The 20,898-nt window shown below is 45.2% G+C and overlaps 1 protein-coding gene across 12 annotated transcripts in view; it reads right to left on the minus strand.

Annotated features, from left to right (window-relative positions):
* Positions 1–35: 35 nt before the first annotated feature.
* STRA8 (stimulated by retinoic acid 8) overlaps positions 36–20,898 on the minus strand; it is a 33,522-nt gene continuing 12,659 nt past the window's right edge. For 11 of the 12 annotated variants that reach the window (XM_053253898.1, XM_053253904.1, XM_053253894.1 and 8 more), the window contains 4 exons: positions 16,966–17,251; positions 14,176–14,252; positions 12,057–12,168; positions 36–342 (listed from right to left, as the gene is read on the minus strand). In XM_053253898.1, the coding sequence (XP_053109873.1) occupies positions 268–342; positions 12,057–12,168; positions 14,176–14,252; positions 16,966–17,251 (550 nt within the window). In that variant the 3' untranslated portion in view covers positions 36–267. Of the gene's footprint in view, positions 343–10,299; positions 10,408–12,056; positions 12,169–14,175; positions 14,253–16,965; positions 17,252–20,898 lie in introns of all 12 variants that reach the window. The other variant, XR_008308177.1, reaches the window with a different exon arrangement.

A 20,898-nucleotide genomic window follows, 5' to 3' on the forward strand; every position in this document is an offset into this window, starting at 1 on the left:
CTTTGTATTCAGCAATGAATTTCGGAGTCAGAACGTTTCTTTGAAAACTTTATAAATACCAAACTGCAAAATGTGTAAAAGTACAAATAATTTAACGGATGAAGATGCAAAGTCAACACAAACAGAACCGTTTCCAACATGATGCTTGCCGAGAAATGGGTGCCGGTGCAGCAGCATCTCCTCCTCCTCCCCCCGGTTGTCAAGGAGATGGGAGGGCTGTCACTAAGCAGCCATCTGAGTTGTTCCACTCAACAGAGACAAGGTTATTTACAGATCTTCATCATCAAATGTCTCGGTGCATCTTAGCATCACTGTCTCGTAATCTAACTGGAGAACCTCTTCCTGCCAAACAGGAGGGGGGGGGGGAAAGGTGTTAAAACTTATGTAACAGGCCAGTGAATAAACATTTGGTACCTGAATACAGTTGCAGTTGCTTGCTGAATAGAACCTCCTTCCATGCAATCTGACTGAAAGCAGAAGAATGGGGGGATACTTCAGATAAATGCGAGAGGACATCCTGGAAGGTGCTCAGCACATTCTGCGTAATGTAAATGCTGTCCTTTCAGGTTGTTTCCCTTCCAACAGCAGGATGGTCAACTGGTGGCTCGTGGGATTGACAAACAAAGTTATCTGTCCCCAACCCCTCTCTAGCAGCTCCAACACATTTAAATCAAGTTTGATAAAAATGCTGCCCATATTGTAGTTCCATACATAAGGCAAATAAAATAATTTTCTAATGGTATTTCACTGAGACAGATTCCAGACTTTAACATTACATTTGGGCACAATCCACAATAGAATTAAGCATGCACAAATTTATTGATTTAAAAGCTACTTCAGTCTGTAGTAGATTTTGTGTGTGTGTGTGTGTGTGTGTGTGTGTGTGTGTGCGCACGCACAAGAGGAGAGCTGGTCTTGTGGTAGCAAGCATGACTTGTCCCCATAGCTAAGCAGGGTCTGCCCTGGTTGCATCTGAATGGGAGACTTGATGTGTGAGCACGGCAAGATATTCCCCTCAGGGGATGAAGCCGCTCTGAGAAGAGCAGAAGGTTTCAAGTTCCCTCTCTGGCTTCTCCGAGATAGGGCTGAGAGAGGTTCCTGCCTGCAACCTTGGAGAAGCCGCTGCCAGTCTGTGAAGACAATACTGAGGTAGATAGACCAATGGTCTGACTCAGTATATGGCAGTTTTCTATGTTCCTATCTCTTGTGTGACTGGGCTCCTTTGTCATAGGATCAGCTGGATTTTTTTTCTTTTTTTAGCACAGTGCTGCATACCTGTTTTATTTATGGCTGACATTTAAAAGAAGGGACATACACATGTGGAAGAGAACTGCATGCATGTAAGGAGGTCTTTTCATACTACTTTTGCTGCAGTGCTTTTTACTGCTGAAGAGATAAGCTACTCTTCAGTTTAAAAAGCAGCAGCTTCTCTCTTTGGCAGCAGGAATGGTTGTGGCACAAAGCATCTGCTAAAGTTTTGATCATGTGAACATTTTTGTCTTATTCATGTCTACCCTTTTTTGGATCATGGCTTGGTTTCTGTTTAGAGTTATGTTCAGAATCTGTGGGGCAGAATCTGTGAGTTTAATGTATACTATAGAATAGGACTTTTCAGAATGTTGAAATGGTGGTGGTCAATTAATATGTAATGGCTGACATTTTGGGACAATGGACTGAACGCCAAATGTGGAGGAAAGGTAGGGTGAGTTGCAAGCTAAGTGTGTGATAAAGCAATAAATATAACTTTATCACCATGTGTCAAACTCTGATCCATCCAATGCATCAATTTGGCTGTAGGTTTACACTTTTAAATAAAAGGACATCATAGGGAAATGTCTCCAAAGAAAATGTGTGAACCAATGTCCATTTCATCCATCAGTTGGTATTCAAGAGTGGCCAACTCTTGTCACCAGAGAATGATAGAGGTAGTCAATCCGTTATTTGCCCCAAGTGCCTGGTAATTGGGGAACAGAACCTCTAAACATGGAGGTTCCTTCATGAATGTGACCCATTCTTTTTAACACCTTCTGAGCTCGTGGCCATCACATCATCTTGTGGTGATAAATTCCATAGATTCCCTCTTTCTTCTTTCTAGCTCTAACAGCTCTGGATGAGCTTTTACATCTATGCTGCATAGGAAGAACCACATCCAGAAAAATGGGACTTGGATAAGCATCATCATGTGTAAGAAGGGTGCTCTTAAATAAGGAGTCCCCTTGTTGGATCAGCACAATAATATGTTGCATAAAGGTGTACTTCCTTTTGTTTTTCTTGAACCTGATCAAGTTCAATGGATGGCCCTGGGTATTCTGCGAGAGAACAAACAATAACCTATTCTTATTCACACTCTCCAGACCATGCATAATTCTGTAAACCTTTATCACAGGGATAGGCAACCTCTGGCACTCCAGCTGTTGTTGAACTTCAACTCCCATCATGCCAGCCACAATTCATTGTGGCTATCAATCATTATGAGAGAAATCTTTAATCTAAACCACAAAGTTTCAGCTCTGTGTCTCTTTTCAAAACAATTTCCTTAATTATTTCAGGTGCACACGTCTGTGAAAAACACTGTTCCCTATTGCAAAACATATTTTGTTATTGGGCTAGTTCAGATGGGTGCTTCCTGGTGCACATAATCTGGGCAGCAAGAGCCTGCTCATCCTGATGTCACTGGAGGATATCCCTCCCAACACACTCTCGGGACACCCCTTAATCAGCGGAGGTGTGTTCATTTGTTTATGCAGGAATTTGGAGCACATGTAGAGGGGCGACACATATTAACACCCTGCTCATGTGATTAAGGGATGCCCCCGAGAGCATTTCAGGATGTTTTCTGGGGATGTCAGGGTGGGCACTCTTGGCACATTCCCACCTTATCCCATGTGCTGGCTGGCAATCATTTGAGCCGTCTCATTCTAAGTACATATTGTATTTATTTATTTAACACATTTTTATACCACCCAAAACGCAAGTTCTCTTGGCGGTTTACAAAACAATAAAAACAGGCAATAAAAGCTTAAAACATTTTAACAGTTAAAATTAAAAAGTTAAAACTATTAAAACACAATTAAAACAGTATCTAATGAAAAGCCTGGGTGAACAAATGCATCCTGACTGCCCTTTTAAAAGTTGTAAGATGGGGAGGATCTTATTTCAGCAGGAAGTGTGTTCCAAAGACTCAGGGCAGCAACGGAGAAGGCCTGTCCCTGAGTAGCCACCAGACGAGCCGGTGGCAACTGCAGATGAACCTCTCCAGATGGTCTCAATGAGCGGTGTGGTTCATAGCGAAGTAGACGTTCTCTTAAATACCCAGGGCCCAAGTTGTTTAGGGCTTTATAGGTAATAACCAAAACCTTGTACTCTGCCCAGAAACTTACCGGCAGCCAGTGTAGATGTTTTAAGATAGGAGTGATATGGTCTCTCCAAGATGACCCAGAGACCAATCTAGCCACCACATTCTGGACTATCTGCAGTTTCCGGATGACGTACAAGGGCAGCCCCACACAGAGCACGTTGCAGTAGTCAAGTCTGGAGGTGACCAGCAGATGTACTACTGTTCTGAGGTCATTTATCTCAAGAAATGGATGCAGCTGGCGTATCAGCAGAAGCTGATAAAAGGCACTTCTGGCCACTGCCTCAACCTGGGAGACCAGGGAGAGTTTTGTCCAGAAGCAGCCCCAGACTGCATACCTGTTCCTTCTGGGGAAGTGTGACCCCCTCCAGAACAGGCAAATCAAAATCATCTCCCAAGTTCCGACCCCGCACAATAAGTACCTCCGTCTTACATGGATTCAGTCTCAGCTTGTTACCTCTCATTCAGCCCATCACTGCCTCCAGGCAGGCATTTAGGGAAGTTATGCCCTCTCCTGATGATGTTGACATGGAGAAATAGATTTGGGTGTCATCAGCATACTGATAACACCCTGCACCAAATCTCCTGATGATCTCTCCCAGTGGTTACATGTAGATGTTAAACAACATCTGAGACAATACGGAGCTCTGAGGGACACCATACCGGAGTTCAGTTTTTGAAGAACAAGAGTCCCAGAGAGACACCATCTGGAATCTGCCCGAGAGATCGGAGCAGAACCACCGCAAAGCAGTGCCTCTCACCCCCAACCCCCTCAGATGCTCCAGAAGGATACTATGGTCAATAGTATTGAAAGCCGCCGAGAGGTTCAAAAGGACCAACAGAGTCACATTTCCTCTGTCAATCCCCAATAGGAGATCATCCATCAGGCCGACCAAGGCAGTCTCCACCCCATAGCCAACCCCATAGCCCACCCGAAAGCCGGTCTGAAATGGGTCTAGATAATCAGTTTCATCCAAAACTGCCTGGAGTTGGGAGGCCACCACCCTCTCAATCACCTTGCCCAGCCACGGAAGGTTGGAAACAGGCCTATAGTTGCTCAACTCTGAGGAATCCAGGGCAGGTTTCTTCAGAAGTGGTCTAATAATTGCCTCCTTAAGACAAGGAGGCATCCTGCCCTCCCTCAGAGAAGCATTTATGATCTCTACCAGGCCTTTTACAACAACCTCGCTGCCAAACAGTATTAGCCACCTTGGACAAGGGTCAAGAGAACAGGTGGTAGGTCGGATCGCTCCAAGCAGCTTGTCCACATCCTCACGAGTCACAAACTGAAACTGATCCAGCCTAACCACATAAGAGGAGTAGCTGGACACCTCCAATTCAGACACTGCAGTAATTGTGGAGTTTGAATCCAAGTTGGCCTGAATATGAGAGATTTTATCCACAAAGAAATCATTAAACACATCACAGCGGGTAATAGATGGTTCCAAATTCTGATTCAAGGAAGGAGGGGCACTCACTAGCCCTCTCACAACCCTGGACAACTCTGCCGGACGTGAACTTGAGAATGCAATACAGGCCGAAAAGAATCGCTTCTTTGCCACTCGTACTGCCAGAGCATAGGTCTTCAAATGTGCTCTATGTTGTAATCTGTCAGATTCGAGTTGAATCTTCCTCCACTTGTGCTCCAGTCGTCTACCTCGCTGCTTCAGCCCCTGTAGTTCTTCCATATACAAAGGGGCCAATTTTGAAGTGGGTCGGAGAGGACGCTTATGAGCAATCATGTCTACTGCCCTCGTGAGCTTGCAGTTCCAGTTCTCCACCAGGGCATCAACAGGATCACTGGCAGAGCCAACACTAAATCCCTCCAAGGCTTCTTGGAACCCTATTGGATCCAATAACCTTTTCGGGGGGACAATTCTAATGGGCCCCTTGCCCCTGCGAAGGAGGGGTGTGACTGTGAGTCCAACCTTAACCAGATGGTGGTCCATCCATGTCAATGGGGAAATCACAGGAGTCCCCACCCATGGAACACCACCCTCATCAGAGTGAAAGACCAGATGAAGCATCTGACCTGCAATGTGCGTCGGTCCCAAGACCCTTTGGGATAGGCTCATAGTTGTCATGGCCGCTATGAACTCCTGAGCCTCCCCAGACAAATTGGTCCCATAGTGGACATTGAAGTCCCCCAGCACCACAAGCCTGGGGTACTCCAACACCAAGTCTGAGACCAAGTTTGTCAGCTCAGTTAGGGACTCTGTTGAGCAGCGGGGCAATCGGTACACCAACAGAAGTCCCAGGCTATCCCTGGTCCCCAGACTTAAGTACGCACATTCAATATGGTATGACACTCTAACAGGGATCCTGGTAAAGGAAAGGTTATTCTTATAGACCACAGCTACTCCACCTCCCCCCCCACATCCCCGCACCCACTCCTCAACAGAATACCCTGGAGGGAGAAGCTGGGACCAGACTGGGCCACCAGCCTCCCCCAACCAAGTCTCTGTAATACATACCAGGTCTGCCCCTTCATCCAGAATCAAATCATGGATAGTTTCCAACTTATTCTGGACAGACCTGGCATTACAGAGGAGCAAGGTGAGAGTCTGTGGGAGGTTGGCACTGCTCCCCAAGGTCAAAGAGCTGGCAGGGCAGCCGGAAGGGGAAACACCTAATAGATTTCTGACTTCCCTTCCCCTGTAATGACGTGCTGACCTGCCAACTTTACTTCCTCTATTCCCCACCACCGGAATAGCCACCCCACAGTCAGTGGACACCCCCCCAACTCCCAATCCCCAGACAAACCAATACACATCTGAAACACTAGGATCCAAAAACAACAGAAGTCAACAAATATCACCAGGCCTTTGCCCTCGTTGCCCCCCTGAAGTGGCTCCCCCAAAGGGGCGACCCCTTTTGGTGTCACCCCACTAGTGGCGGGCCCACCGCCACAGTGCAGCAGTCCTTTTATAAGCCCAGAAAGATGGCTACTCTGAGCAGCTGACCCTCAGGAACTGCTGACTCACCCCCTCTGGCCCCTATCCCACACAGACTCACTGCAGGGCAGTCACAGCCCCACAAGCTAGGGGCACCCAGGCTGGCAAGCTGACAACAGCAGACAGTAACCACTCAGGCTCTCACCACTGGGCAGCCACTGTCTCTGGGAAGCAGATGTTAAAACCTCCTCCTCCCTACAAGGCTTCTGGCAATTCAAGCAGTGCTCCTAGTCCCAGCCAATCTTGTTATATTGCTCAGAAGCAGAGTATCACAGCTTTTCATGCAAACATTGTACCAAGTTCTGGTGAGCTTATGTGCCTGGTTTCTAGGAATAATGGAAAGCATTAAGGAAGGAGAAAGCTGTGGTTATAACGAAAACTATCCTAGGTTGTACATTTCTCTTTATAGAGGAGTATTTGGCTGTAGTTATCTGAAAAGAAACTGGGTGCATGGTATTTTGTTTTAGTTGTGTAAACAAGTCCTCCTGCTACTTCTTTCTGCCCACCCTGTTAGCTGTCACCTGGAAACCTGATATTCCTGCCGAATTAAATCCTGCAGTATCTTAGTTTTACTGTGATGGGAGAGTCAAATTGGGACAGGGATGGGTAGTCTTAGCCATCAGCCTACAGCTAAGGAATATCAACTTATCCAGCACATCTTTAAGTCATGCTATTTAAACTCCATTTCCTCTCTCATTCTCTCTCTCTCTGTGATGAGCATAACATGCCCTCACCCATCTCGTGGTTTGAGAAATGATAGAGGTGGCAAAAATCAGACCACTGGAGCAGGAGAGCACTCTTGCATTCTCAGTGAGAGGGTACTGTCAGAAAACTCTTCCAAGGAGAACGTGGACACTACATTGACCTTGTTCAAACAGTTAAGAGAGAAATGGATGAGGTTGCTTGGGACAGAAGAAAATTGTCCCCTGTCCCCAAAGGGCTTACAGTCCAAAGAGAAACACAAGGTAGACACCAGCAACAGTAACTGGAGGGAGGGATGCCGTGCTGGGTTTGAATAGGGCCAGTTGCTCTCTCTCTGTGAATCACCACTTTGAAAGATACCTCTTTGCCCAGTTAGCAGAGGAGTTGAACCATGTGTGATGATTTGTGGGCTGCCTGAGCAGATATAACTTGCGTTCCACATACACCCCAAATCTAGAGAAGCAGGGCAATGCCCAGCCCTTGATGCCAGTTTCGCCCTTGCCCACACCAACCACAAGGTAGATCCCTTTGTGCTCACAAAGCTGCCTTCTCCACTGAAATTCATGGACAACCTCTGTGCTGAGAAGGAAGTGCTAGAAGAGGGTCATGAGTGCAGGAAGCAGTGTTAGTGTAGCAGAAGCACTGTTAGTGGGGTGGGTGTATTGACTTGGACTCAAAAAGTAGGGAAAGTAAGCTTATGATATTAGATTATAAGGAAAGTAAGTGTATGAGATGATCCAGCAGGGTGTGGGTGGGTGTCCCTATCAACTCTGCAATGCCTGGGCCAGTATGAACCAAATTGGGTACAGTTGTAGGGACACTTCAATGGCATCGTTTGTGATGATGTCATCCACACCATTCAAGATGGCGGACGAATGAACGTTTGAAGCATAACTGGGCTAACCTATGAACCACCTAACTGATTTGAACCAAATTTGCTAAAGCCGTAGGGACATATAGGGAGGCCTCAATGGCATAGTTTGTGATGATGTCATCCACACCGATACAAGATGGCAGAGGCATGAACATTTGAGGTGGAAGTGGGCTAACATGTGGACTGCCTAACCAATTTGGACCGAATTTGGTGCAGTTGTAGTGAGTGACCCAAAGGGACACCTCAATGGCATAGTTTGTGATGATGTCATCCACCCAATTCAAGATGGCGGGCATGTGAACATTTGAGGCACAAGAGGGCTCACTTGAACAATCCTAACTGATTTGAACCAAATTTGCTACAGCTGTAGGGACACATATGGACACCTCAACAGCATAGTTTGTGATGATGTCATCCACCCCAATTCAAGATGGCGGATGCATGAACGGTTGAGGCATAAGTGGGCTAACTTGTGGACTGCCTAACCAATTTGAACCAAATTTGGTACAGTTGTAGTGAATGTCATATAGGGACACCTCAACAGTGCAGTTTGTGATGATGTCATCCACCCCAATTCAAGAAGGCAGACATGTGAACATTTAAGGCTGAAGTGGGCCAACTTGTGAAGATGGTAACTATCAATTAAGATTATAGTGAAAGGAAAGTAGGCAGATTAGTTCTTATCAGAACAACTTGTTTAATGCATGTGATAGCCACTATGGTCTCCAAGATCCAGGGAGCATAGGGCATGTTTTTTCAGAAGTTAATCTGATTGAAAATGGCAAATCAAGAGAGCCCCCAATGAGGTTTAGTTCTCCAACTAAGAGTATAAAGCCAAGGCTAAATCCAGGGAACCTGGGCAGTTTCTTTTTCATTCCTCGCTAAGCAATTCTACTGTTTCTTTGCTTCAGGGACTTGGAGAAGCAACAAGTATCACACAGTGGATCTGGAAAGCACAAGAAACAAGCCCCTGTCTGTAAGGCCCTCCCTCCTGGGTGCTATCATATTTCCATCCACGTGTGGGATGTTAGGAGATCCGGGATTGGTGCTGAGACTGGAGGGCACAAGAAAAATATTTATCATCAAGCGGCCTTCCAAACACTAGTTAGATAAGCTGGTCCTGTCCTGTTCCATCCTAATTCAAAATCTGCCTACACAGGAAGGTAGAAGGCAGGGAGGATCTGGCAGGAATCAGAGGTACCAAGATGAAAAACCAATGCACTTACACATGATAATGGGAAGCTATGATGGGAGAAGTCACAACAGTTGTCAGCTCTGGTTAGCCAAGCCTGCTGGCAACAATGATGTTTAAAAATGGGTGCAACACAGAAGGATTTGGGCAGATATTCTTATTAACAAAATCCAGTTCAAATAATTATACTTAAAATGCACACAGAACTCTAACTGCATTCTAAGTGTGCCGTTGAGTTGATGTCGACTCCTAGTGACCACAGAGCCCTGCGGTTGTCATTGGTAGAATATAGGAGGGGTTTACCATTGCCTCCTCCCATGCAGAATAAGATGATGCCTTTCAGCATCTTCCTATATCACTGCTGCCCAATATAGGTGTTTCCAGTAGTCTGGGGAACATACCAACGGGAATTCAAACTGGCAACCTCTGCCTTGCTATTCAAGTCATTTCCCCACTGCACTATTAGGTCCTTACTAGTGAATCCTAGGAGTAAGCATTAGGAAGAGTCAGGTTACTTACTAGGAGTAAGCATTATTGAACTCAGTGAGGCTTTTTCTGAGTAAATATTCTTAGGAACACAGTGGCTGACTTGCTGACTAACTTAATATTACTACTCATGAGTTACTCTAAAGCAGGGATTCTCAAGTTTCGGTCCCCAGATGTCATTGGACTTCAACTCCCATAATCCCCAACCAAAGGCCACTGGGGCTGGGGATTATGGGAGTTGAAGTCCAATAACATCTGGGGACCCAACGTTGAGAATCCCTGCTCTAAAGGACTATAAATTTCAATAGGACTTCCTTGGAGTAACTTAGTCAGAATGTCAGCTAGTATTTGCCTCATATATGGCAAGTTCTTCAATTTTGGGGGAGAAAGGGGGAAAGGAATTTAAGAATGAAAATTCCTTTTTATTTTACTAATAGTAGTGGCTTACACGATGCACAGTGTTACAGCTTCACAACAATGGGGAAGCCAGCAGAAACGTTGCTTCCACATCCAAAGGGGCTTGTTAGAGTTCTGCAGCAGCCATAACGCTGCACATCACATAAGCCAATGAATGTATAAACTTGAAAAGTTAAATTGCTTTTTAAAATGAGGATTCCTAAATGAAGCATCTTCATTTTTAAAACGAAGATTCAAAGCAAATTGATGATAAGATGCTAAGTAATATTTATTTTCTGTATTCTAGTTATGAAAAATCAATTAAAAATAGTAGCATTACCAGTTTAAGTCTGTGGTGTAATTACGCTTTAATTACTGATCTGACGGCTCAGAACTGCTGTTCACAACCTCTTTCTCTTCTCAGCCCTCATGAACTCATCCTCTCGGCCTGCAGTAAGAGAGTCACGGGGCTCAGATCACAAGAAGTGGTAGCTCAACTTGTTGCTGGCCAGGCCTCATTTGGAATACTGTGTCCGTTTCTGGGCACAGTATTTTAAGAAGACCATTAATAAGATGGAGCAAGTTCAGCAAAGGACAACAAAGATAGTGAGGGATCTGGAAACCAAGTCCTATGGGGAACAGTTATAGGAGGTGGGTATGTTTAGCCTAGAAAAGAGAAGGGGAGATACAACAGACATCCTCAAACATCTGAAGGGTAGCCACAAGAACATACGAACAGCCCTGCTGGATCAGGCCCAGGGCCCATCTAGTTCAGCATCCTGTTTCACACAGCGGCCCACCAGATGCCGCTGGAAGCCACAGGCAGGAGTTGAGGGCATGCCCTCAACATGCCCTCCTGCTGTTACTCCCCTGCAACTAGTACTCAGAGGCACCCTGCCCTTTGAGGCTGGAGGTGGCCTTTAGCCCTCCAACTAGTAGCCGTTGATAGATCTCTCCTCCATGAAGTTATCCAAACCCTTCTTAAAGCCATCCAGGTTGTTGGCTGTCACCACATCTTGTGGCAGAGAATTCCACAAGTTGATTATGCTTTGTGTGAAAAAATACTTCCGTTTGTTGGTCCTAGATTTCCCAGCAATCAATTTCATGGGATGAGCTCTGGTTCTAGTGTTATGTGGGAGGGAGAAGAATTCCTCTCTATCCACTTTCTCCACACCATGCATGATTTTATAGACCTCTATCATAGTCACACAGAAGATGCGAGTGAATTCTCTTTTGCTCCTGAAAGAAGGAGATGGAGTGAACTTATTCTCTTTTGCTCCTGAAGGGTTTGAAATTACATGGAAGCAGATTTAGGCTGAACATTAGGAAGAATTTCCAAACTGCTTGACAGTGGAATAGTTTGCGTGGTTGTCTGGTGGGCTCTACAGGTTTTCAAACAGAGGCTGTATGGCCATCTCTCCGGGATGCTGTAGCACTTTCCTGCAAGGAGCAGACGGTTGGATTAGAGTTGGAAGAGGCTCTCTGTGGTCCCTTCCAACTCTACAATTCCATGATTCTCGCTCCACCCCTAGGCTCCCCCAGTCTTTGCTTCTTCCGGGCACTAGCTTTACCCCTACCCCATCTTCCGTTTCCTTCCCCATCCACTTGCCACTGCTGCTGCATTAGTCATGAAGAAAAGAAAAGTCCACAGAAACGGCCTGAACTTCCATAGCAACTGCACGCAAATTCCAGGCTAAAGCTGCACACTGGGTACATCACCCCTGATGGGACAGAGGTATTGTAAGACATCCAATCCCTGAAAAACATCCAATCCCTGAAAAAAAAAGCCCAGTTCAGCCATGCCCTAAGATGTCCAGAGCATGTTCTAGCTGGAAAAATGCCTGATACCAACAGATAAATGTAAAGTGACAACAATTAAAACACACAACCGGCTCTGAAATGCAACTGAGACACTCTGAGAGCAGCTTTGAAATCCAAGGATGTATCTCTAGGATTAATCATTCTCAGGTTATATACACATACGCTCAGATGTGGGAGAGAAAGAGTTCCTATATCTATGAACTGGCCCTAATGTGACTAGAAACTTTGCAATCGTAGGATGGGCTACCTTTAGATAAGCATGTTGCAAAGACAAACCTGTGGTGCTTGTGTGTTAGCAAAAAACAGGCTTTTCAAGAAGGTGATAATCTTCAGATAGAGATGCTGGTGATCCTCTTGGCTTTCTGAAGCACAGCCTGTGAATGTTGAGCTACAAACCAGAAGAAGAAACCATAGTGAGTTCCCCATCAACTTTTGGCAGAGCGGGGAAAGAGAGACATCTTCCCTATTTTTAATGCAGGAAAATGCTTGTTGATCATGAGCTAGATTGGAGTTCACCTAAGCAATGGACCACAAGGTGGTACAGAACCAGTTTGGCATTCTGGCTTGGATCAAAGTGCCAGATCCCCCTCTTCTCATTAGTGGGACAGAGAATCCACCTCAGGCCTTCTTTGCCTCATTGTCTGAGAATTAAGTAGTAGAGGGAATTGCCTCTACAGAAAATGGAAGAACCTTCCATTTCTGCAGTCATGCCAATCAGGAGTCTGCAGATTTCCAAGCACTGATACAATACATAGATAGATACTTTATTTACGGCCAATGTCCAAAACATATAAATCATACATAATCATTACCACAACCATTTCACACCCATGGCATTCAAGAGAGCCCTTAAAACTCTTTTTTAGTCTGGACTTTAATAATTCTGAAATAGTTTTAAATTTCTAACTGTTTTGTTTTACGGATGCTATTTTGTTATTTTTTTTATTGCTTGTAAACTTCCCAGGACTACTAGACTGGACAGTATAGAAATGGAATAAATAAATAATATTTTTAGAAGTTCAAAGAGCTGCATCAGGTAATCTACACTGATGTGCAATTTCTCCAAAAAGAAAAAAAGAGATCAGATCACAACTGAAAGCAAACTGGGCTGGTTTAGATTCCAGCACAAAACTATTATGTCAACAAACTGCCTGACAACAAACATGAAAACCAAAGGCAGACTAATACTGCTAAGCATTAAGACTTTGTGCATCAAATTCAAATAGGCTGCTGCCTCCAAAAACCTCACATGGCTTGGAAACCAGTTAGTCTTTCTATATAATTGGGTTTTATGGGACAAATGCTCGCTTCTTCCACATAGTGCAGATTTCTCTTGAGGCTGTACTTCTGTTGCAAGGATCTTGCATCTTTCAAGACTAGATGTGCTATGTTTTGTGCCTGAGTAAAACTCTGTATGTCCTGCTTTCATTGCTTTTGTAGCTGCTGTGTGCAATGAGGGTTTGTGCAAGTCACAATCAGTGCTGGCTCCAGGATTTGCAGATCTTGGGCAAGGCACCCTCATTGGGTCTCCTTAACTAGGAAGAACTGGGGCGTGCAAACCAAGAATTCTCTCCCACTACCTCTAACCTCTTTGGGTGTTCCAGGCAAAGTGAGACCTGTGGCGTTATTTGGGGTCTTGTCTAAAAGCCCATTCTCGCTACCTTCTGGAACCAGCCCTAGTCACAGTAACTTTATAATTTTTTGTGATATTACTATCAAGGTGTAATAATATTCCCCCTATGCGCAACATTTTTGAATGTTTACTTTATATGTATATCTCTAGAGGCTGACATCCTGACTAAAGAAGCCCTTGCAGAAAGATGTTGTGCTAACACAAAGCTGTTGCATTAGCTGCTTGTGCTAAGTCTGGAGCTTGCTTTCTACAGCAGTGTTGCACAAGCACAACCTGTGACTCGCCTCACTTATTTTCTGATCACACTGGGTGGCCAGCCAGTAAAGGGGTTAAGGGCAGCACCCATCATCACCAAACAGAAAAAAAGCACTTCTGCCCAAGACAAAATGCACTGCTGCCTGCCAGTGCCAGCACAAAAACAAGGCAAGAACTTGGAGAGCAAGCAACCGAGCTTCGTCCTGTGAAGCGGGGAGGTTCCTCCAGCTCCTCCTCCCGCTGCTTTGCTTCCTCCACATGTTCCATTAGCCGGGGTAGCTGCTAATTATGGCTGTTTCGGCTCTCATTACTGGAGGATGCCTTGAGTGCTGCCACTCTAAGGAGGCGAAAAAGGAGCAGGGGCGGCATGGGTAGGGTGCCAGACCTCGAACTATGTTGGCACATTATCCATCAGGATTTTTTCGCTCGCCAGGCATCATTTTTCACTCGTTGCAGACTAGCAGAGGAGTGGATTTCCTCAGCTCTGCATATGACTAAGGCCATTACCTTTGACTGGATATCTCTTGAGTCTCATTTATATCAAGGAAGCTGGTTGCCACATCAAACGCATCTTCAAAGAGGAACTGAAAGAGCAGGGATTGTGGACATTAGCAATCAGCCAAGTCTTGATAATGGTGCTTTGTCTAATGATGAAGCCTATCATGCCAAGCACCATACAGAAAGCTAAAACCCCCGATTCCTTCTCCGAGAGAGTTAGGAATGTGCATAGTGGCACTCTTACCCCTGGACTTCGGGGCCAAAGTCCAGGGCCTCCACACCCCCTGGGCACCCCCAAATCCTCTTTAGTCTGTCCTGGGTGGTCCCGCACTGTGCTGGGTGGCTGAGTGTGACTATGACCTGTGCCGGATGCTTTAGAGACAGGGTAGGGGGCAGAGTGGGGGAAAGAAATATGTGGGATGGGAATATATTATGTGTTGAAATGTTTCTACTAATGCATATTTGCATAAATATACCTGTTTTCTATTCTTACATTCTTGTGAGTTCAGTTGCTGTTTGTGCCCTCAGGAACCCATGTGTTAAAAATACTGCGTGTTTCATGGTGTGTGTGTTTCTGTAGGGGGGGTGATGCTTAACTTGCAGCGGGGGGGGGGGCGGCAGCTCCAAAGTCCTTTAGGTCTAGGCTCCATAATTACCTAGGTGCACCTCTGAATGTGCATTTAAAAAAGGAGAGCAGCAGATGGAGAAATGGAGAGGGAGAGACAGCACTTAGAAATACTAAAGTGAAACTGGTCTACATGGGTTATTACACACTAAAGCTTTTAGCGACACTCATAGCTTTAAAAATCTTGTTATCTCTTTGAGGCAGGATAGCTTATTACTAGCCAGGATCATGTTTTATTGTTGTGAACTGGTTTTATAAGAGGTTTCCATAATTAATAGAAAAAGGTGGGGCGGAAGCCAGCCAATTTCATTAGGAGCTTCACCCGTGAGTTCCACGCACTGCTTGAATCTGGGCCAGTTGTTCACAACAACCTCAAGGAAAAACAGGAATCATAATAGCAGCTTGAGCCTTTTCTAGCAACATATTAGCTGCACCACCTGATCCATCCCCATGTCCAATTCAGCTGAGTGCTCCAATTCAATAGTGGATTTAATCTACCTTCCTATAACATACCTTCCTATATCCAAAGCATGCCCATCTTTTCTGCATGCTGTCCACCAGTTTAGCTTAATTAGAACCTGAATTCCTCAAGTTTAGGATCTTGGGGAATTCGAGTTATGACCTGCATTTCTCAAGAATTCTACAGTGGGGCAAGCAATTGTGACGAGAAGACTGAACTACTTTCAACGTCTTTGCTTACATAACTAATTAATAAGAATGCTCAGCGGTGCAACTGCAGGGTTTGGGAGGTTTTTTAGCAATTTTTTAAAATTAATTGTATTTATTTTTTAAAATTGATCCCAACTTTCCATTCATAAGATGAACAAGGCAGCTAACAACATGATTTAAAATAGCTCACTGATAAACCAGAAAAATGAGTAATGCAACAATAAAAACAACAATTCCACTTTGTTAGCCAATACACCTATTAACCAATACACCTATAATATGCTCATCTTATACCTATTGGCATGACTTCAGCTCCCACCACTAACTGACAGATACTTATGAACTGGGGGGCATCTCGCTATTCAATAGACAACAAACATGCTTTCTTCTTTTCCTGTTCACTTGTCTGACTCTGCAATATGTGGTGATTTTTGCCTGCCAAATTAATTGGTGGGTTTTTTGTGGTGAAACACTCTGAGTCACTTAACTTTCAAGAGGAAATTTATGTTGAAGCCTTGAGCCCTGGAGAGGCTCAAATGCTTTATTTCTTGGTTTGAAAGGGACTTGCCATTGCAGTGGCTGGTGGTTTAACCCTCCCCAGTGAGGAATCATCACTTTATTCTTTTAGACACCAGGTAAAGATATTTTTGTTCACCCAGGCCTTTTAAATTTTGATTTTCAGATTTGGTCTGATTTTTAACTAATTTTAAAATGAGTTTTTAAACTGCTTTGTATTGTATTTTCTTTTCTTCTTTTTTGTCTGTTATGATTTAAGGTGTTATCTATATATTTAATTCTCCTGTGTGAGCCTTGGAATGTGCGTCCCAGTGCCCAGCTGATTGGCTGGATGGCAGAGGCGTCTGATTGGCTGGGCGGCAGAGGCGTCTGATTGGCTGAGGTGCACCCAGGAGGATTGGTTTCTGTGGCGGCAGCAGGCCCAGCCACAGAGGCCAGAGGTGGTGGGCCCGGCCCGGTCGCGGAGGCAAGTGGCGGTGGCAGGCCCAGCCACAGAGGCAAGGCCCAGGAGTGGGGAGAAGAAGGCGGGGGGGCAGAAGTGGTGGTGGGGAGGAGAGGTGGCTGAGCCCGACATGGGCCGGCCGTGGTCAGGAAGTGGAGACTAGGGCAGAAGGTGGGAGGGAAGAAGTAACTGCTGGCCTCAAAGAGCACACAGATGCTCTCTGCAGGGTCTGCTAGTGTGTTTTTATTTTATGTTTTAATCCTCTGTTGTGAGCTGTCCAGAAAACAATTTGTTATGGGGTGGCTAACAAATAAAGTCAATTATTATTATTTAAAGCTTTTCTTGGAAGCAGATGCTATCTGAGCTGTCTTTCCTACTTGCCATTTTCTGTGTTTTATTCGCTTGACTCACCCTTACTTCTGAGTTTATTACAATTTCCCCCAGTGGTTTTAGAAGAGACCATTTAGAATATCACCCACACCTGAAATTTAGCATTCTTGAACGCTAGAACCGTGGAGCAGGAATTCTAAAACCAATTAATTCTCACCTCCTCCGGTGTGGATACTAGTGAACCGCTGGCTTCCTGACTATTAGTTCCACTGTCCCTCATGCTGCCTTCAGTACAGGCAGGCTCTTGGGAAGCTGTCTTGACCTCAGAGATGAAATTCTGTCTCTGACTACAGTACAGCAGGACACTGTCTCTCCTTTCTTCAGGGAGGCCCTGCCATAGGTGAGAAACAGCTGTGGAGACCACAGGGAGGATAACCTCTTCAGGGTTCACAATCCCATTATCAACCAACAGGTCTACTGTCTGTTTGTAAAAATATAAGTATCTGGAATGAGACAGGAAAGGAGACAGCTCTTAGAATAGGGTCTGAGTGGCATCTGCTAAGGCACAGAGCAACCAGGCAGCACTTCCACATTTGCAAATTCATAAATAACCATGCAGAGAACGGAGAACATAACAAGCAAGCAAGGAAAACACCACTCTTAATGTATACTTCACTTATTGTCTTGCTGTGTGTTTCCCACTACGTTGTTAATGAACACGAGCAGCATTTTATTTATTTTTTATTTTTACATTTATATCTCACTCTTTATCCGAGGAGCTCAGAGCAGTGCAGATGATTATTTTTATCCTCACAACAACCCTGTGAGGTAGGTTAGGCTGAGAGATACGTGACTGGCCCAGAGTCACCTAGTGAGTTTCATGGTTGAATGGAGATTCGAACTTGGCTCTTGCCAGTTCTAGCCCAACACTCTAACCACTATGCTATGCTGGCGTCAGGTCCATGGTGGCCCAGCTTCCTGATGTGTAAAAGTATTACCAGATTCTGTGGTCCATTATTCCTACCTATTCTGACAGGAATTTATGTCTTCCTACATTTTGACTTCAGAAAATAAATTGATTTGAACGTAGGAAGCTGCTTTATACAGAGTCAGACCACTGGAGCATCCAGGTCAGGCCTGCACAACGTAAGGCCAAGAGGCTGGATTTGGCCTGAGAGGGCTTTTTTGCTGGCCCCCAGAAGGCATATCCTGCAGCAGCAGCAGGAGCCATGAAAATGCATGTGGCAGCCACAGTGATGAGAGTGAGCACACCAGTTGCTGCTGCTGGAACAGGAGCACTGCTATGGCGGATTAACGTAGTAGCAAATGGAGCATTTGCTACGGGCCCCACGTTTTCAAGGGCCCCGCATGCCCGGCTTCCGATAAGTATCCTTTCCTGCTAAATGTGCCTTTTAAGAGAAGGCCCAGCATCTGTCCAGTGGCTGTTGCTGGTGCCTACCGCATTTTTCTTTTTAGAGTGTGAGCCCTTTGGAGACAAATCATCTATCCACTCTTTATTTTTCTATGTAAAACACTTTGAGAATTTAGACTGAAAAACGGTATATAAATGTTCACCGCTGTAGTAAGTGTGAGTTTGTGGCTTGGTCTCCCATATTCCAAAATATAGCAAATGGGGAAAAAAATGGAATTACTTTACTATGCAAGTAAATAAGCTATGTTTTAATATTTACGTGCATTTTTTAAAAATTTAGGGCCCCTTCATAACATATGCTACAGGCTCCACACTAGCTTAATCTGGCCCTGATGCACCAGCAATGGATAAGGTGGGCTGGACCTGTGGCAACAGCAGCATCAGGTGGGTGCAGCAGGCAGAGGGTCACTCTTTGGGTCAGTTCCCTGTCACTGTCCTCCCTGGAAATTGCCTGACATACAATGCCATCTTAGGCATATTTTGTTGGAAATCTATCCCATGGTGTGCCCAGTAAGGCTTACTGCCAAGTAAGCAAGGCTGTGATTGTGGCCTGAAGGCAACAGCGATTTAGAAAGAGGAGAGGACTTGGCATTTGTTTGGGACTGTCTTGCACCGACTGGGGACGCCCCACTGACCAAGCCGGGACAGGGCCTGTTTTCTGGCCACTATTCTTGGTTAAAATTGGGGGTCCCTTGAAGGGGACCCACACGTAGCTAATAGCTGCTTTCATTAAGATTGCTAATGTTAATTAATTATTAATTATTACATGAAATAAAATAAATAAATAATAAATAAAATAATAAATAAAAAGCGCTGAAAATCAACACCAGCCCCCGCACACCAAGCCATGGTTGGTTCCAGCCCACAGCAGCATTTCAGCTGTGTGCCCCTGATCTAGGTCAGTACTGGCTGCACTCTCTTTCAGCCTGTCTTCAGGTTTCCAGATGGGAAGATGATTCCCGTTCTTCCCAAAGGATATCAGGGATTGAACCTGGGACCTTCTGCATATAAAGCATGTGCTCTAGGGACATAGGAAGCTGCCTTCTACGGAGTCAGACCACTCGTCCATCTAGCTCAGTTTTGCCTACACAGACTGGCAGCGGCTTCTCCAAGGTTACAGGCAGGAGTCTCTCCCAGCCCTATCTGGAGATGCCAGGGAGGGAGCCTTCTGCAAGCAAAATACAGGTGCTCTTCCCAAAGCAGCCCCATCCCTGTAGGGCAGTGGTTCCCAAACAGGGAGCCTCCAGATGTTGCTGAACTACAGCTCCCATCATCCCCAGCCACAATAAATTGTAGCTGGGGCTGATGGGAGTTGTAATTCAGCAACATCTGGGGGCTCCCAGTTTTGGAACCACTGCCCTAAGGGGAATATCTTACAGTGCTCAACCAGGTAGTCTCCTCCCATTCAAATGCAAACCAGGGCGGACTCTGTTTAGCAAAGGGGACAATTCATGCTTGCTACTGTAGCCACCTTAGGTGGTGCAGTGGGGAAATGTTTGACTAACAAGCAGAAGGTTGCTGGTTTCAATCCCCGCTGGTATGTTTCCCAGACTATGAGAAAACACCTATATTAGGCAGCAGCGATACAGGAAGCTGCTTGTTGAAATGCATCATCTCATACTGTGCAGGAGGAGGCAATGGTAAACCCCTCCTGTATTCTACCAAAGAAAACCACATGGCTCTGTGGTTGCCAGAAGTCGAAATCGACTTGACGGCACACTTTACCACAAGACCAGTTCTGCCACTGAGCGAAAGCCCCATCCCCTTCTCTTGTCTTGTTCAACACTATATTGAAGAAAACTAAAAGGGAAGACTCACTATGGCTGATTATAAAATGGACTTTAGGAGAGAAAATATTTAAAAGAGCACACACACGTGTTACGAACTGGCCTAGCAGAAGCCACAGATAGCCTGTATTAATACAAAAGGCCTGGTCAGACTTGCTCTAGGAGTATCACCGAAGGAGGGAAGGGAAGGAGTGGAAACCACAAAGGAATTATACCAGATTTATGTAGTGCAGCTATTGATTCTACCAACTAAAACTTTTGCAAGTTCTCAAGAACCATAAACGCCAATGAAGGAACACGGCAAGCAGCTGTATGAGAGAGGCAGGCTTGTGCCACCTGCTGGACAAGTTTGATTTGCCACTGTATGCATGTCACCAAAAACATGGCACATTGCAGACAGGTACAAGGATATATTATTCTATAGTATTCAAGAGTTGACAATGGAAGACGTGCTGCTCAGAGAAATGGATCAAGCTAGGTCTTGGCTTGTCATTTGTATCAACAACACTTATTCCCAGCTGGTCTGGGGCTATTTTTATAATATCCAGAAGTACAATTATGTGCCCTCATGTGCAAGCCTTTCAAGCACCTGCCAATGGCTGTATATTGCCAGGAACCCCTGAATGCTAGCAGAGGTGAACAAATACTTTAACTTTTCTTTGAGTATAGGAATTCTCCAAGTGAGTCAAATCTCTCTGCGATACAAGGAGGTGCTCTCCCATTGTCTTTCTGTGTTGTTAAACACAAAGCCTTTGGAATTTGCTAACCAGTGCACAAACCACTAATTCCATAGTCCAAGGCAAAGACACTCAGTCATCCCAGCATTCAGGGCTGGAATTCTGGACTCCAGAGGCACCTGAAGGGTCCCAGTGTCTGACTTTGAAGTGTGTTTTTGGTAGCGGCCCAGCCCAGAGACGTTTAACAGGGTGCA

This window comes from Hemicordylus capensis, chromosome 5 (genome assembly GCF_027244095.1).
Source record: "Hemicordylus capensis ecotype Gifberg chromosome 5, rHemCap1.1.pri, whole genome shotgun sequence".
NCBI lineage: Eukaryota > Metazoa > Chordata > Lepidosauria > Squamata > Cordylidae > Hemicordylus > Hemicordylus capensis.